The 18406-nt window shown below is 40.5% G+C and overlaps 1 protein-coding gene across 1 annotated transcript in view; it reads right to left on the minus strand.

Moving 5' to 3' along the window:
- Positions 1–18406, minus strand: part of Npc1 (NPC intracellular cholesterol transporter 1) — a 53846-nt gene that overhangs the window by 19161 nt on the left and 16279 nt on the right. The window contains exons 4-10 of the mRNA XM_048363640.1: positions 16803–16978; positions 11097–11264; positions 10054–10303; positions 8182–8255; positions 7085–7455; positions 3837–4063; positions 1961–2061 (exon numbers count right to left, since the gene is read on the minus strand). Coding sequence (XP_048219597.1) covers positions 1961–2061; positions 3837–4063; positions 7085–7455; positions 8182–8255; positions 10054–10303; positions 11097–11264; positions 16803–16978 — 1367 coding nt within the window. The remainder of the gene's footprint in view (positions 1–1960; positions 2062–3836; positions 4064–7084; positions 7456–8181; positions 8256–10053; positions 10304–11096; positions 11265–16802; positions 16979–18406) is intronic.

Below are 18406 nucleotides of genomic sequence, written 5' to 3' on the forward strand. Positions count from 1 at the left end.
GTAACCAATTTACATTTCCACCAACCACAAAGATGTCTGTGCTTTCACCAACATAGACTTTATTAACTCTTAGGCATTTGTCAATTTCTTGGACAGAAAGATAAAATGAGATGATTTTCCCAACAGGAGTGCGCAAGACATTCATTTTCTCTATAAAAATGAAAGACACACTAGGGGCTGGGAATAGAAAGACACACTAGGGGCTGGGAATATGGCCTAGTGGTAGAATGCTTGCCTCCCATACATGAAGCCCTGGGTTCGATTCCTCAGCACCACATATATAGAAAAAAGCCAGAAGTGGCGCTGTGGCTCAAGCGGGAGAATGCTAGCCTTGAGCAAAAAGAAGCCAAGGACAGTGCTCAGGCCCTGAGTTGAGGCCCCAGGACTGGCGCAAACAAACAAACAAACAAAACCAAAAGAAAGATATTTAGGGAGAATGGCTTAGGGTTGAGGGTGTAGCCTGCCAAGCAAGCACTATTCCCTGAGTTCAAACTTCAGTGCCATCAAAATAAACAAAAGCTATTTGTATTGCTTCTTTTGTTTACTTTCAATCACTTTTCTTTTGGATTAAGTCCCCCCCCCCAATTGAGAATGTTGTCTTTTATCTAGCTCCTTGCTTAAACAAAACACCTTTGTGTCTCTACTTTAACAAAGGAATTTCCGATTTTAGTGTGATCAAATTCATTTGGTTTTTTTTTTTTTCTTTAGTGGCTTCTGTCTGAGTTTTCTGTCTTGCTTAGGAATGCTTCCTCTATTTAAAAACAGAGCTTAAAATTCCTGCTGTACTTTCTGCCAGTTGGTTGTTTTTAAAGTTTCACTTTTTACAATGCTTGATCTTTCTGGAGTTCATTTTGATGGGAGGAAAAGGAAAAGATCAAATTTACGTTTCCCTATGGCTGGTCTGTTGCTAACACCACCCTTTCACATCACTAGAGACGTATTAATATGAGACAGAATAAAGTTTAAATACGGGGCTGGGGATATGGCCTAGTGGCAAGAGTGCTTGCCTCGTGTACATGAGACCCTGGGTTCAATTCCCCAGCACCACATATACAGAAAACGGCCAGAAGTGGCGCTGTGGCTCAAGTGGCAGAGTGCTAGCCTTGAGCAAAAAAGAAGCCCCCAGGGACAGTGCTCAGGCCCTGAGTCCAAGCCCCAGGACTGGCAAAATAAATAAATAAAGTTTAAATACGGATCACAAGTTCCCCTGCCTTGAGCAAGGTGAGGAAAACCTATCTGGCATCTTAACTGGCTGAGGAAAAACCTGTTGAACTGGCAATTAGGCTTCAGATGCCAAAAGTGTTGCGTGAATGGATGCCCCATTTGACCTGGCAGCAAATTGCTCTTTCCATGAGAAAAGTGTCCCCATTTGTCCTGGCTGATTTAGGAGAAAAAAAAATTGATCAACTTCGAATTTTCCTCAACTTCACATATAGCTTCCTCATCATTCTGTGTGTGTATATGTATGTATGTGTGTGTGCATACACATATGTACATGTGTGCACGTGTGAGTGCATGTGTAGACTCCCCAGAAGTTCTAGGTGAGTTTCTAGGGCCCAAGATATGCTTAGAATTGAACACTCAGGAATATACACAGCTGCATTACCCTGGGGAAATGGCTTTGCCTGGGACAACTTCTCATGTGTAACCTATACAAGTTAGTATAACCTCTTCCTTTTCTAATTTTTTTTCCCATTACTTCCCAGGCTGGCCTTGAACTTGAGACCCTCCTACTTCTGACTTCCATGTACTGATATTATAGTTATTTGCCACCATGTCTGGCCCACTTCTTTTAAGCCCAGAATAAAACTCAAAACCAAAGGAGTTACTTGGGGAATTCAAAAGAGAAGAAATTATGAAGATCACAAAACCTCTGGAATCTCTGAAATTACCTGGCTGCTAATGACAGAACCAGGACTGCTTTCACCAACTAGGAGAAGCGGAAGCTTTCCTCACTCACCATCATAGCCTCCTAGGACAAGCCACGGGAACACTGGTCCTCCAAATGTCCCCAGGCAGGGGTCGTGGAGCATGCTTGTGTCATTCAGAGAGGCAGGAGCTCTGCCAAAAGATGAGAAATGACCTCAAAATCAGAACAAGCCTTAAGACACAGAGGCCTACACATTTAGACTTCCTCAGTTAATAATACATTTGTCATTCATCTTGGGGGGCTCAGACACTGGGCAAGAGACAGCACCATTAGTGGTGCATGAGGAAGAGGCAAAAGACACAAAAGGCACAATGACTCCAAAAGGAGGAGATCTATATGGAACTCAATCTCTAAGGATGAGAATTCAACAGAGGAGTAGGAAAGAGGGCAAGACCACAGGATCATGACTATATAGTTATAATTGTGGGGAGAGAGAAAATGTATGTGACAGGAAAAAGCAAGAGGAGAGTGGCTTGGGAAATAAGTCCTGTCCTAGAGCATGGGATGTCCACAAATAGGGTCTCCTAGCAGGGCTGGAAAGGGTAAAGAGTAGGTTAGGGAAGGGGTGAAACTGTCCAAAAAGAAATGTACTCATTACCTGAGTTATATAACTGTAACCCTTCTGCAGATCCCACCTTTATAATAACAATTAAAGGAAAAGAATAGATGAGGACAAAAGCAAGGATTCTGTCTATGATAAGTGGCTTAGGTTTTTAGTCTAGAAGCGCTGGAAAGCAATTAGGGTTCTGGGAAAGGACACCACAAACTGTTTTACAAAGCTGGGTGGTGAAGTAGAAGAAGGTCTTCAAGTGGGAAAGGAACAGTAAACAGGAATGCGGGGAGGAAGCCTATGTAGTGGCCCTGGAAGAGGTAGGCAGAGGGAGGCTTGTGGAGAGAGAATCAAATTCACACCAGTCACCAGACAGAACTTTCCCTTCCTGGCTGCAGGACTGGCTCAGCTATGGAGGCAGGTGATCTGCAGCTGAACAGAGTCCCCGTCCCACAGCTGAGTGACTCCATGTCATGGGTAGAGAGGACATCCAGAGGTTGAAACCCACAACGGTCCCTTGAAGACTTGGGAATGAGGAATCAGAGATAAAGCTTCACATTTGAGTAACTGGCAGGTGCATATGCTATTAAATGACAGGAAATAGAACATCTCTGCTTGGTTCTGAGCAGGTCAAGTCTGCTGTTCGTGTAGGATGGACAGGTGGAAAAGCAGGGAAGACTGGAGGACAGGAAAAGGTGGGTGCAGAAGGGCCTGAAGTCATGGAGATGCACATGAGACTACAAATTAATTGCACATCATTGCAAAATGCTTTTTTTTCCTATCACTACCATTCCCTTATACCATCTACCATGTTGAGAATGCTGGCTTAGGGCCTATGAGGATGCTACGTTTATTGTTCTATGAGTACAACTTTTCAGAGGTAATGCCCTTAAAGTAGAGCAAACACGGCCCAATTGTCTTAAAAGTCTCATTCCAATGACAAAACTTGGCCTTGGAGATGTGGTTATTGGAATAGGGCATTCAAGGTGAGAAGAAGTAATTGCTCTGCTTCCACAGTGGAGAGAAACAGATACTGTGGTTATTTCCCTTGCTAAACACCTGTCTCTTAAGTCTATACCACTCAGGGACACCAGGCCTACCTGGCATTATGCCACTCTGTCTGCTACCAGGGCAAACCTAAAATTCCCTCATAGGTGAGCCAAGGTAGGTGACTAATCTCAACTAGTCGCCAGCCCAAATGATGCATGGCCTCTTAGGTCAAACTGCCTGTCAATCCTCCCCACTCCTTAAATGGAGATTACATGCTTAAGAACAATTAGATATGAAGATATAAAGTTATATTTAAAAGATAAAAAAGAATGACAGGCTCCCATTAAATCTTCACGAATGACTTACCGGACACAGTACAAAAAGTGTGTGTGGAAATCAGCATATGTATAGAAGTCATCCTGTATTTTGTGGTCCAGCATGGAATGGCTGTTCTGGAAGTAATTTAGCACACTTAAAATCGTGCAGTTCTTGTTATACGGTGAGAGTGGGGCCACACAGATGTCCTGAAGTGTCACAGTTTCGTTGTTATAAAATGCAATAATGTTTTCAATGGCTGTCTGTAAGTCAAGAACCTGAAAGAAGATTTAAAAAAAAAGGAGCACTCACTGGGAGAAAAAAGAATTCTATGGGAGTTGTGTGACTCCTCTGATGTTTTTCAATACTTTTCACTTTCTGTAGGTAAGAACAACATTTAAGGGAAAAATTATGCAGTTCATTAAAAAAAAAAGAAATGGATGGACTGGGTGTGGTGACTCACACTTGTAATCCTAGCTACTTGGGAAGCTGTGATGGAAGAATTGTTTGTAGCCAACCTGACCAGAAAGTTCAGGAGATCTTATCTTAAAAATAACCAAAACTTAGGATCATCTTGTGTTCATATGTACACAGCTACTGAGCTATTGTGGGGTTTTTTGTGTTGTTTTTTTTTTTTTTTTGCCAGTCCTGGGCCTTGAACTCAGGGCCTGAGCACTGACCCTGGATTCTTTTGTTCTACCACTTGAGCTACAGTGTCACTTCCAGCTTTTTTCTGTGTATATGGGGCTGAGGAATCGAACACAGGGCTTCATGTATACGAGGCGAGCATTTTACCACTAGGCCATATTCCTACCCCTATTGAGCTATTGTGATCTCCTGCTAGGACTATCCTAGATGTGTACTAATTATTCCCAATGAAGGAAACCATAGAGTCTATGTTGCTTTGGGTATGGCTCACTTCTCTTTGTATAATTTTTTTCCAAGTCACCCCTGATGCCACTGTTACTGATTTCGGTACCCTGGGTATTGTATATATGTTTACTGGAACTAGGGAAGAGAAGGAGAACATCAAAATGGAGAGACAAAGGGTAAAAGTTGAACCAATGCAACTGCAATACTTACAGAACTATATGCTGTAATCCAACTAGGGGGGAAGGGGGAGGGAGGGAGAAAAATGAGGGAAGTGGTAAAAAGTTTGATAAGAATGTACTCATTGCCTTACATATGAAACTGTAACCCCTTTGTACATCACTTTGACAATAAATAAGTTAATTAATTTAAAAAAATAACCAAAGATACTGGGTGGGTGTCAGTGGCTCATGCCTATAATCTTAACTACTCATGAGGCTGAGATCTGAGGATGGAGTTTCAAAGCCAGTCCAGGCAGGAAAGTCAGTGAGACTCTTATCTCCAATTAACCACCAAAAAACCAGAAGTGGTGCTGTGGCTCAAAATGGTAGAGCACTACTTAGCCTTAAACACTAGCCTTGAAGAGCTCAGGGACAGCGCCCAAGCTCTAAGTTCAAGCTTCATGACTGACAAAAAAAAAAAAAAATAGCAATAACCACAGAGTTGCACATGGAGTTTTCATTAAGCACAGCTTCTCAGAAGGAGGAGGCAGGGAAACAGGATTATGAGTCAGAGGCTAGCCTGGACAAATGTTAAAATACTGTCTCAACAACAATAACATAAAAAAAGCCACCAATACAATGTGGCTCATGCCTGTAATCTTAACTCAGAAGGCTGAGATGTGAGGATTGCAATTCGAAGTAGCTTAAGCAGAAAAGTCTGTAAGAGACTCATGTCTCCAATTAACCACTAAAAAGCCAGAAGTGGTTCAAGTGGAGGAGTGCTAGCCTTACGTAGAAAAACTTATGAAACAGTGATCAGGCTCTGAGCCCAAGTCCTAGTACCAGCACACACAAAAAAATAAAATGAAAATAAAAGGATCAGAATGTGTGGCTTAAAAGAGGTAGAGCACTTGCCTACCCTATACCAAGGCCCTAGGTTCAATTCAAGTATTGGTGGAGGATGGGTAGTGAATATAGTTTACTTATAGGTTTGTTTCTCCATACCAAGTATGCTGGGCCATGGTAAGCATGAAAGGAGAGAGGATCTCATTCCATTCTATAAGCTCATATAGGAGCATCTATCTGCTCATTTCTGGAACAGTAGTATCAGTAATGCTCCAGCAGCTCTCATCCCCGCCCCTAAGACAGCATAAAAAACTTCATTCTCTATGCATCAGCTGGTTGTCCACCCAGGCCGGGAGCAGGGGCTAGGTCCTTTATGATTCAGCTCTCTTTGTGGACTTCTTGGCTGCTTCACAACATGGGATGCTAGGTTCTCAGAGAAAGAATTCCAAGAGAACCATAAAATTGCTCTGGTGTCTTCTATAGACTGTGTTAGAAGTCATCTAATTTCATGTCCACCAGAGTCCCAGGTATTCCAAAGTTCAAAGGAAGAGAGCTGAGCAGGAATATAGCTCAGTAGTAGAGAGCCAGTGAAGCATGCTGTAGGTCCTGGGCTCCACCTCAGAAACAAGCAAGCAAAGAGAGGAAACATGTACTTCCTCTTATCACAGAAGGAGTATTAGTCACATCGAGAAGAGCAGGTGGGTGGGAGAGATCATTTACAGCCATCTTGGCACCAAGAGAGTTATAGTTGGGGCTGGGAACATGGCCTAGTGGCAGAATGCTTGCCTCGTATTCATGAAGCCCTGGGTTCGATTCCTCAGCACCACATATATAGAAAACGGCCAGAAGTGGCACTGTGGCTTAAGTGGCAGAGTGCTAGCCTTGAGAAAAAGAAGTTCGGGGACAGTGCTCAGGCCCTGAGTTTAAGCCCTAGGACTGGCAAAAAATAAAAAGAGAGTTATAGTTCCCAAGCCCTTTCTTGACCTTCATGTCACACTAAGTTACAAGTTCTACCTTAGACACTTTTGGTAATAAAGGTATTATCTTTGGTCTCAAAAAGAAAAACAGATAATTTCAATTCTTTAGACTCTGTGATACAATCTTCAGTTACCAAAAAAAAATATTCTTTTTACAACAGACAGTCTGTTTAAGTTTTCCTCTGTTCATCTCAATTTCCAGAAAAAAATTTGGTATGCAGTCAATCTAAAAGTGAGCAATGGTAAGATTTTTCATTAAGTTCAATGCCTGTCATCATGTTCTTGCAATGTAAGTTAAAACACTTTTGCCTTATGTTTAAATATTTTCTAGAAATATTGCCACTTTAAAGTTCCAAAGCTGAACCAGATAGAACTGGTCAACATGGAAAAACTAGCATGCCCAAAGTTCTCCTGAATGGACTTATGTTTGTGAACAGCAGATTACCTGGTGCAAAATCTCTAGATCAAGTGGTGGTCCAAAGGGTATATTGGCTCCTGAGGGATAAGGCTCATAGATGTGTACACTGGTGTTGGGGGCCTGGATAATGAGCTGCTCTGTCCGGAAGAAAGGCCCAAAGTGTGTGTCAAAGTACTCTTTCTCTAGGCGGGCCTGGCTGTTGGGCGATGACCAGAGTTCGACAGGATTGGTAGTGACTTGGACAAACACTAAGCCTGAAGAACATGCGGCGATGAAGACCAGCGAGAAGAAAATGATGCAGCCAGGGTTTCGGACGCAGAAAGCCCCCCACTGTGTGAACAGGCGTCTTAAACAGCCCTCGAATGCTGCACCAAGTGATTCATAGCAGGAAGCATCCCCTGGAAGAAAAGGAGAGGAAAGGGGTATAGAGGTTAAGAGCCACACTATTCCTCAAAGTTGGAACAGGGAGAACATTGGCTCCCACTTGGTTGTGTCAAACCAGCCCCCACTTCCTCCCCCAACCATGATCGCTCATGATCATGACCCCTCTGCTCAGGAATCCATCCTGAGCATCCATCCTGCCCATGATGGATGCTAAGCCTGTACATGGAGCAAAGATGCCTGCACACCAGCCTTGGGAAACTGAAGTTCTCTGACTGTTCTCTTGACCACAGCTCCTTTCAATCTTGCCCTCAGTGCCTGTGGTTCCTATTCCCATCCATAATTAGTTCACTGCTATTATTAACACTTGGTTCTAAGGTGCCACAGCTGTGTCCTTGGTACTAGTGCACTGTCTCACAGACCAGGTGCAATGCTTGTTGAGGAAATGAAGACTCTCAGGCCCACATTTGTTTTCTATTCTTTTTTTTATTTTTTTGGCCAGTCCTGGGCCTTGGACTCAGGGCCTGAGCACTGTCTCTGGCTTCTTTTTGCTCAAGGCTAGCATTCTGCCACTTGAGCCACAGCGCCACTTCTGGCCATTTTCTATATATGTGGTGCGGGGGAATCGAACCCAGGGCTTCATGTATATGAGGCAAGCACTCTTGCCACTAGGCCATATTCCCAGTCCCCCCACATTTGTTTTCAAAGAACCAACCCTTTAACTTTGGTACCAATGGGCCTACCTTTGTCACTGGCATTCACAGAAAAGGCTATATTGCTGTCAATGGGAGTGTACTCTGACACAAAATAATGTTTTCTGAAAAATAAAAGTATACAAGTAGTATTAGTGGACATCATCACAATGAGGCTGTTATTTTAAGAGCTTACCTTTGTAATGTCTTCCTCCTCCCCAGTTCTTGTTTCCTCTAAGTTCCTCAGGCTCTCTAGGCCCACTAGTCTTAGGAGAAAATTTAAGAAGAGAGTGTTTTCCCCAGGCTTCATTGTTCAACTTACGTACATGCAAATACTTTGACAATATAGGAAGACACTTAATAAACAAATCACTAAAAGACAATTTCACTCTGTCCTCCCCAGCAGTAATAAGCACACCTAATGCCCATATCTTGGTTTCTACCATTCTCCAACCAAAGGAACAAAAGTTCTTTGAAGAAGAGCCAAGTCTGGAGTTAAGAAAAATGTCCAAACCAGAAAGCAACAAAATAGATAATATTGGACACAAGCCATAGAACAAATAAAAGCCTATAATGTAAATAATTGAATAACTGCAGGAAGAAGCCCAATTAGTAAATATAGATGGAGTAACAGAAACCCACAATCACCACTAGGCAAACATCATGGAAATAATGGTTGTCATGAACCAGTAAACAGTGGGTTGTATAGAATCATTGAACAGTGGGTGACAGTTTCAGAGGAATAAAGTATTATTATAGAATTCAAGTTTCTCATCTCAGAAATGTTTAATTGTAAGGAGAAAGAATGGTAACTTCACAGTAGAGAAACCCAGTAGACACCACCTATACCATGTGTTAACATCAGTGGTAATGAGACATCTAGACATCCTGAGCCCCCTGATGTAATATTCTGAGAAAGAGACATCATCATGTCTGCGATGTTCTTGTCAAACTAACCACAAGAAAGCATTGGCTCAAGCTCAATCTGAAGATGTGCTACAAATTAACTAGCCAGTGTTCACCAAGAGTGCCAAGACTATAAAAAAGGAAAGACAGACTGAGGGACTGGAGGAGACTAACAAAACCCAAAAACAGGCAATCCTAAAACCAAACAGTAAATATGAAAGAAATCACTGGAGAACTCTGGATACAGTCCGAAGTTCACCTAGTATTTCACCAGTGATATTTTCACGGTTCTCATCATTATGAGTTCCATAGTTGTAGGGAAACTAGAAAGGAGATACATAAAAACACTGGTGCAACATGTTGGTAAAGTTTCAAATTATTTCAAAATAAAAAGTTAATAAAAATGTACTGTCTTAAATAAAGATGCAATTACTAAAGGAGACTATAGTACTGGTTAATCATACTTGGGTCAGATTAGCTCATATGACCGTAGATTGCTAAAGAATAGTGTACAATGCTTTAGATTTCACAGCATTCTGAATAAACTAATAAAACTAACTCCAGCCAGCTGGGTGCCAGTGGCTCACACCTATAATCCTAGCTACTCAGGAGGCTGAGATTTGAGGATCAAAGTTTGAAGCTAGCTTGGGCAAGAAAGGCCATGAGATTCTTATCTCCAATAAACTACTAAAAAGCACTAAGTGGAGCTGTGGCTCAAGTGATAAAGCACAAGTCTTTAGCAAAAAAGCTCAGGGACAGCACCCAGGCCCTAAGTTCAAGCCCTAGGACTGGCATAAAACAAAACAAAGCAACACAATAAAAAACCCTAACTCCAAATATCTAAATGTCTAGACAAACTTGACTCTTTACTTAGCAGCAGGATCTACATTATCTATGGAGTGGTATTCCATGAATTTCTGTTTCTTGCTCTCATTAACTAAGATCTGGTAAGTGCAAACTAAAAGTGCCACTTAGATTTTGTTTTGCCCTTGATGAGGGAAAAAGAAAGTCACTTACCTGTAGCACCACACTGCAAAAAATGCTCCAAAAAACACAAACAAAAATGCCATGTAGGTGATCCACATAATGACATACATGGCGTCCAAGCCAAAGATCTTCCAGGGAACAGGAGGGGGTGGGGGGTGGGGCTTGGGGCCACAAATGATGGAGCAGTCCTGGCAGCTGCAGGGCCCTGTGGTCTCATCTACAGACTCGTTGCAGCCTTTGGTGGCGTTTCTCATGGGCTCCATCCCATGGATGGGAAGATCTACAGGAAGGAATTGTGTTGAAAAACATTAAAATTTTAGTACTGAATGATATTTAAACCCAACAACAGCACATTCAAATACAACACAACTGCAAGAATAAGAACTAGAGGATTTTGTTTCATCTTAAAGCAAGATGTGGGTTGTTGCATTGCCTTGTAAAAATTGAAGACATGTCAATAATTCCGCAATAGGGTGCTGTCACTGACAACCAACTATACCACATACCAAGCTGAACTTTCCATTGTGTGTTAATTCTTTCTGAGCAGCTAGGCTAATACTATACTAGCTGTCTGGGTGCCTCTTTAAACAAGAGAGCAAGCAAACTCCCAGCCTAGTCTTTGAGTTATATTATCAGTCTCTAAAGGCAATTCTTTTTCTTGTAGACCACCCAACTCAATCAAGTCACTGTCTGGTGGCCTTTATTTTTATTTTCAGTGCTGGTACTAGGGCTTGAACTCAGAGCCTCATATTCTTGCCTAGCTTTTTTGTTCTAGGCGAGTGCTCTATCACATAAGCTCCACTTCTGGTTCAGACCTTTTGCTGGTTGATTGGAGCTGAGAATCTGGGATTTTTTTCCATTTGGGCTGGATGACAATCTCAGATCTTAACCTCTTAAGTAACTAGAGTTATAGGCATGAGCCCCTGGCACTTGGTAGTAGCCACCTTCCTTACTAGGGAGAAACTCTAGGAGGTAGGTATTTGAATTTGTTTATCTTCCATTTGGAGAAGTATGATTCTCGAGATTTAAAGCAACACCATAAATATGTCACACTTGGGAACTGTTGTCCTTACCTGAAAAAATGGGAGTGATGGTAAATGGCGTCTGTCCATTGTCCTTACTGAACATATACTCGATCCAGTTGGTGGCATTACAGGCCTTAGCATCCTTCCCACAGAGGAGTCCCAGGGCCTTGTCATTACTCGAGGGGGCCTCCACATCCCGGCAAGCATTGTACATTGCTAGACGATTTGGGAGGGGAAAATGATGGAGACTTGATGTTGCTTTAATTTCTCAGACAAGATCTTACAAAAAGCCTCCGAAATGTAAATGCAAGACTTGATATGCACTGCAAACATGCTAGCCAGCAGAATGGAATGTGGAGCGGTAAACTCTACAGGCAGGAAACTTCCCTTAAATTAGCTTAGCAGAGTGCAAATATGCTACGCCTGATTCCAAGCCACACCGGGTTCCCAGTAACTCAAAAGCAAAACACAACAGGAAAGGGAAAAGATTATAGCAAGGCATGAGTTCTCACAACAGTTTCAAGTCTCTCGGTACAGAGGACAGTATTAAGACTTAGGGAAGAGAACTGTAGTGCCTTTTTAGATAATGAAACTGCAGCAGGAGACTACATAGCTGGAGAATTGCAGAACTTACAGGCTAAACTAGCTTTGGGGCAGAGATTCACATATACTAGTTTTCTGAGATGTATACTTATTTATCTTCAGCTTTACCAAGTATTACAGACATTTTTTTCAAACATTGGCATCAAGTTATAAGGTGTATAGCTTATTAGCATTCCTGTTGTTCCACATCCTCAATTCAAACTGCCCAACTTTTTCATTTGTACAATCTAATAAGGCCACCATTTCTAATATTCTCTTTTTTGGTTTTACTATAGTACATATAAGGATAATATACTGCAAAAGGATAATACTGATAATGTTCTTTACACCGGAAGCAATTAGAGTGGGTTCTGTACTGGTAATTTTCATTCACTGGTCCCTGTTTGCTAAAGAATTCCCAGGATCTTTCCCCTAAGCCCCATGGAAGTAGACAAATCATTTTGAAAAACAAGTTAGCTAGAATGAATTATCTTTCTCATAAATCTGAATATGTTATTTCATTCTAGATTCTGGTTAAAAAAAGGCTAATTGTCACTCTTTTGAAGTGATTTGTATCTTTTTTTCTACTTTCTTTACTGTCTTTAAGATTCAACAGGTTGTTTTTTTTTTGGCCAGTCGTGGGCCTTGGACTCAGGGCCTGAGCACTGTCCCTGGCTTCTTCCCGCTCAAGGCTAGCACTCTGCCACTTGAGCCACAGCGCCGCTTCTGGCCGTTTTCTGTATATGTGGTGCTGGGGAATCGAACCTAGGGCCTCGTGTATCCGAGGCAGGCACTCTTGCCACTAGGCTATATCCCCAGCCCCAGGTTTTTTTTTTTTTAACTATGCTTATTTCTTTTAACTTTTAAAAGTCCCTGAGGGCTGGGAATATGGCCTAGTGTAAAGAGTGCTCGCCTCGCATACATGAAGCCCTGGATTCGATTCCTCAGCACCACATATATAGAGAGAGCCAGAAGTGGTGCTGTGACTCAAGTGGTAAAATGCTAGCCTTGAGCAAAAAAGAAGCCAGGGACAGTGCTCAGGACCTGAGTTCAAGCCCCAGGACTGGCAAAAAAAGAAAAAAAAAGTCCCTGAGTTTTTTGCTCAAGGCTTGAGCCACAGCTCCATTTCTGGCACTAAGTTTTACTAAGGACTGGCGCACACACACACACACACACACTAAAAAGAAATATATTTCATGTACTATAATACACATACTTAAATGTTAACAATTTAATGGATTTTAGCATATTTCTATATGTAAAACCATCACTATCTGCTCAGAAAGAAATTTTGTATTCTTTAGATATCAGCCCCATCTCCTGACCTTTCAAGTCCTTAATAACCATGAATCTCTCTCTATAAAGTTGATTATTTTGGACATTTTGAACAAATATCCATCTAATTCATGGTCTTTTGTGCTGACTTCTTGGACTAAGCAGAATGCTTTCAGCAAGTCTGTAAGGTTTTACGTAGGCAAAAGTTTTTAGTTCTCCTGGATGTTGGATTGTTGGGTATACCAAAACTATGGTTAAATGTTTCAGGAATTTCCAGCCTTTTTTCCAAAGAAGCAATACCACCCTATGTATCTATGAATTGGCAGCACCTTTATTTTAAAACTTCATGCAAACAACATACTACATATATTCTATAAGGTTTCAGGCAACAATTTAAAGGTCATCTTTATGACAGACAACTAATTCATATATTTCATAGTTTTCAATATTTTATAAGACTATCATTAACCTAAGAACAATTAATGGATTTAATATTCTGTTTCTATTTTTCATGTTTAATGATGTTTTGATAAGTTTTAGGTATATAATTCACAGAAAAATTAAGTACAAATTTCAGAGTTCCCACATACTCTATATGCACAACCTCCTCCACTGAAAACTTCCCACAGTGGCCCACTCATTACAAATGATGAAACTACACTAACACATCACTATCATCACTACCACCCATGACCCACAGATGACATCTGGATTTATCTTGGCATATGTCCTATGGGTTGTGGCATATATATATATATATATATATATATATATATATATATATATATATATGGAGAGAGATACCTACATATATACATAAGTATACATACATACATATATGTACCCAGCCTTGTGGTGTCAACACAGCAATTTCACTGCCTAAAAATTCTCTGTGCTATCTATTCACCTCTTCTTTCTCACTAGCAATTGGCAACTACTGACTTTTTCCTATCTCCCAAGTTCTGCCTTTTTCAGAATGTCAAATTTGGTATCATATGCTGTACAGCCTGTTCAAATAGGATTCTTTCACTTAGTAATATGATTCAAGGTTCCCCATCTCTTCATGGCTTGATAGTTTGTGTTCTTAATGATAAATATTATTCCATGTCTGGATGTGTCAGTTTATTTACCCAATAACCTACTGAAAAACATCTTGACCTCTTTCAAGTTTTGGCAATTACAAATGAAGCTGCTATAGATGTCTGTGTGCAGACTTTTGTGTGGATACGTTTTCAGCTCATCTTGAGTAAATACTAGGAGTGTGACTACTGGATCATATGACAAGCACGTTTGGTTTGACAAGAAACCTGCCAAACTGTCTTTCCAAGTGGCTGTGCCTTTTTGCATTCCTACCAGGAACAAATAGGGTCCAGTTTTTCCATATTCTCACCAACATTTGATGGACTAAATAATGATCTGGATTTGGGTCATGTTATTAAGTGTGGAATGGTACCTCATTGTGACTTTAATTTATACTTCCCTGCTGGCATATGATGTTAGGCATATTTACTATCTGCACACCTTCTTCTGTAAGGTATCTGTGCAGGTTTTGTGCACATTTGTTAATCAAGATGTTTTCTTTCTTATGGATGAATTTTAAGTTTGTTTGTATATTTTGGTTAATATCTTAATAAAATATGTCTTTTGCAAAAAATGTTCTCCCTGTTTGTGACTTGTCTTCTCACTTCTCATTTGTCTGGATGTCTCTATTTTTCATGATCACTGATAATTCTACAATGTATGTGCTTACATGGATCATGTTTATTCACATATACTAGGAGTTTTGTAAGGCAGGCTTTGGTAAATGGAATTTCTGAGATGTGTATTTATCTTCAGCTTTACCAGATATTACAGAAATGTTTTTCAAACATTGGTATCAAGTTATAAGGTATATAGCTTATTAGCATTCCTGTTGCTCCACATACTCATGAATAGTTAGAACTGCTCAACTTTTTCATTTGTACCAATCCAATAAGCACACCATTTCTGCAATGATTTGTAATAACACTAGTTATATATCAGATTTTACATATGTTCATTATTCTAAAGAGCATGTTCTTGCTCCAATCAAGTTGTCTTTTATATCACATGTTTTGGAAAATTGATTGCTAGGTGCGTTACTTTTTGTTGCTTTTGTGATGTTGATGGGATATTTTTTCTTCTTGTTGTTTGTCCTGGGGCTTGAACTCAGGGCCTGGGGCACTGTCCCTGACCTCTTTTGCTCAATGCACTGTACCATTTTGAGCCACAGCACCACTTATGGTTTTCTGGTGGTTAATTGGAGGTGAAAGACTTATGGACTTTTCTGCCCCGGGTTAGCTTTGAACTATGATCATCAGATCTCAGCTAGGGTTATAGGCATGAGCCACTAGTACCTGGTTGGAATACTTTTTCTGCTAAACTTCTCCTGTTAAACTTTTCAAGTGGTCATTACTGTAAGGTCCTCTCCCTGAGGGCTCCATGTAGATGCCCCCACCTCATTAAGTCTCCACCCAGTTACCTGGGTAACCTGCAGACCTGGAGGCAGTTACCTCCCCTTTCCCTGAGGTCACATCCTAATCCACCTGGCCACACCCCTTGCCCCTGCCCTAGATAAGGCAGGGCTAGGTGGGTGTCCCGCTCTCTCTCTCCCTTCTCTCCCTTCCCTCTCTTCTCTCCCTTCTCTCCAGCCATGGATCATCTTGGCCACAGGCCAGCAGTTCGGTAATAAACTTTCTTTCCTGCCTGAATACCGCGTGGCGTTCTCCTTTACCGGCTACCTATTTTAAAAACCTAACAATTACAATGTTTTCTTCTTTTTTTTTTTTTTTTTTTTTGCCAGTCCTGGGGCTTGGGACTCAGGGTCTGAGCACTGTCTCTGGCTTCTTTATGCTCAAGGCTAGCACTCTACCTCTTTGAGCCACAGCACCACTTCCGGCTTTTTCTGAGTATGTGGTGCTGGGGAATAGAACCCAGGGTTTCATGAATGCTTGGCAAGCTACTCTATGGCTAAGCCACATTCCCAGCCCTGTATATTATTCTTATAGCTGATAAATTGGATCTTACTGACATATTACTTTTTAGACTAGTCTAAAAATACTGTTTAGTTGTCTATCTTTCACTCCATTTTAAAAATTGTTTCTTCTTAAGATCTGCTTGGTTTTACTTCTAACTTGTTTACTCCTTTTCTATAGCATTATATTCTTTTCAAAATTCTTTAATTTAATTTTCAACAGAGGGTCTCTTTCAGATTATTCTATGATCTCTAGTGGTTGAGGACCCTTTCTTCTATCTGTAATATCTACTTATGTTCCTGTATAATGAGCTACCTGTTTCCTCAAAATCAAGACCAGTTCCTTTCTAGTAGCTACTGTGCTTTTCACCCCATCTCCTAAGTTTTTCAGTAATTCATGAGCTTAAAACAATTCATGAAGGGCTGGGAATATGACCTAGTGGCAAGAGTGCTTGCCTCATATACATGAAGGCCTGGGTTCGATTCCTCAGCACCACATATATAGAAAAGGCCAGAAGTGGCTCTGTGACTCAAGTGGCAAGAGTGCTAGCCTTGAGCAAGAAGAAGCCAGCGACAGTGCTCAGGCCCTGAGTCCAAGCCCCAGGATTGGAAAAAGAAAAAGAATGCACCAAAACAATTCATGACTGCTAGAACCAAAGTTTCAATGATTACTAAAATATACACAGGTAAATTTACACATACTAAAATTTCCCCTATGATCATGAAATTTAGGAAGGGGTTAAAATAAATGCTTTAAAGAAATTTATTTTATTGGTTGTAGCAAGTGCTAGGGTACAAGCAAAGCGAAGGCAACACAATATGCTTTTCCACATAGTTGACAGTAAAACAAAGAACAACTTGATTGTCATGTTTTTTTTTTAAGAGGAAAAAATAAGCTTACTTACCATTAGCAAAACTCTGTCCAATATAGTACTCCAATGCTTTCACATTTGTTTTTGTCTGGTTTGTAACAGGATCAACAAAATCTTCAGTTTCTGTAATATTCAGAAACTGACTCTGATGAGGGCTACATACCAGCTCACAAAACAGATTCATTAGGTTATAGAAACAGGATGGACATCTAAAGAAAAGTAAATCATATTTTATATAACTTCACAGATAAGGCTAGAAAAATGTGATTTAAGACAGTTGGTAGAGCACCAGCCAATGAGCAAAGCATCAGATACCAAGTTCAAGTCCCAGTCTCATCCCCCCAAAATTTTTTTCTGAAGAGACATTTATTTTCTGTGCAAACATACTTACCTCACAAATTCTTAAGACCTCAGATTAATTTACCATGAATAAACAGCTTTTAAAACTTCCCTAACTTTACAACATTTATTTTGTTCAGATACAATTTCAAAAAGAGAATGATATTTCCCAAATTCTGTACTTTGTAATTTAGGGATGTTTTCCTTTATCCTGAAACTATGATAATTCTGATAAAGGAAAAAGAGACCAAGAGACAGTGGTTCATGCCTGTAATCCTAGCTCCTCAGGAGACTGACCTGAGGATTGTTTCAGGGCTAGCTTGTGCAGAAAAGTTCACTAGACTCTGTCTCCAAAATAACCAACAAAAAGAAGGCTGGAGGTATGGCTCAAGTGGTAGAGTCAAACAAGCAAGCAAGTTGAGAAATGCAATGCCCTGAATTCAAACCACACTCATCTCCCATAAAGAGGGGGGAAATAAGTTAGTATATTAAAGTTTTCATCTTGCAACTTACTAAAAGACTTTCTTCTAAGCACTAGATAATTCTAGGCCTTCCTAAAACACAAGATATTTCCTAACAGCTTGTAAAGATACAATGAACAGTCATTATGTAAGGTCTTGGGTTTGATTCTTAGCATTGCAAAACAAAAATAAAACAGCTGTGTTAATCTCTGGCTACAGGTACTTCAGAAACATATGAGTTTTCCAAAGCACTAAATGCTGACTACTGCCCTTCACATTTGAAGTTTAAGCTCCTAATGTTAACCTGATAATGTGACAAAAGGGTTCACATTCCTCTTTGGCACCCACACAAGCTACTGCTTTATTTGACTTGATTTTCCAAATACAAGTAATTGAGATGATCCAGTGATCATAGATAACATAGGATGAGGAAGATGTCTCCTATATTCTAGTAAAAGAGACAGACACACACACATGAACTCCCTCAGGAGGCTTGTGTAGAAATCCTAAGTCACTTTTGGATTGCACAGTTTTGTACTGTTTACATGAATTACAAATCTCTATACATGCTACTTCATTTAATCTCTACAATCATCAATTTCACAGCTGCATAAGATTCCATAGGCCAGACTGTCTGTCCTATTTGCTGGTATAAGTAAGTAAAGCTTTGGTACCTCTGATATCATGGATGAAATTTTGGCTATGTGTTGTTTAAATCTATAATGCCCCACAGAAGAGTGCGAACTAAATGTGCTTCAATCAAGTGACAAGGGCTTCAATCCAGCTCCATCAATGTCTAACAACTTATAATGACCCAATTAGATCCTAATTTTTTTT

The sequence above is a fragment of the Perognathus longimembris genome, chromosome 15 (genome assembly GCF_023159225.1).
Source record: "Perognathus longimembris pacificus isolate PPM17 chromosome 15, ASM2315922v1, whole genome shotgun sequence".
Lineage (NCBI taxonomy): Eukaryota > Metazoa > Chordata > Mammalia > Rodentia > Heteromyidae > Perognathus > Perognathus longimembris.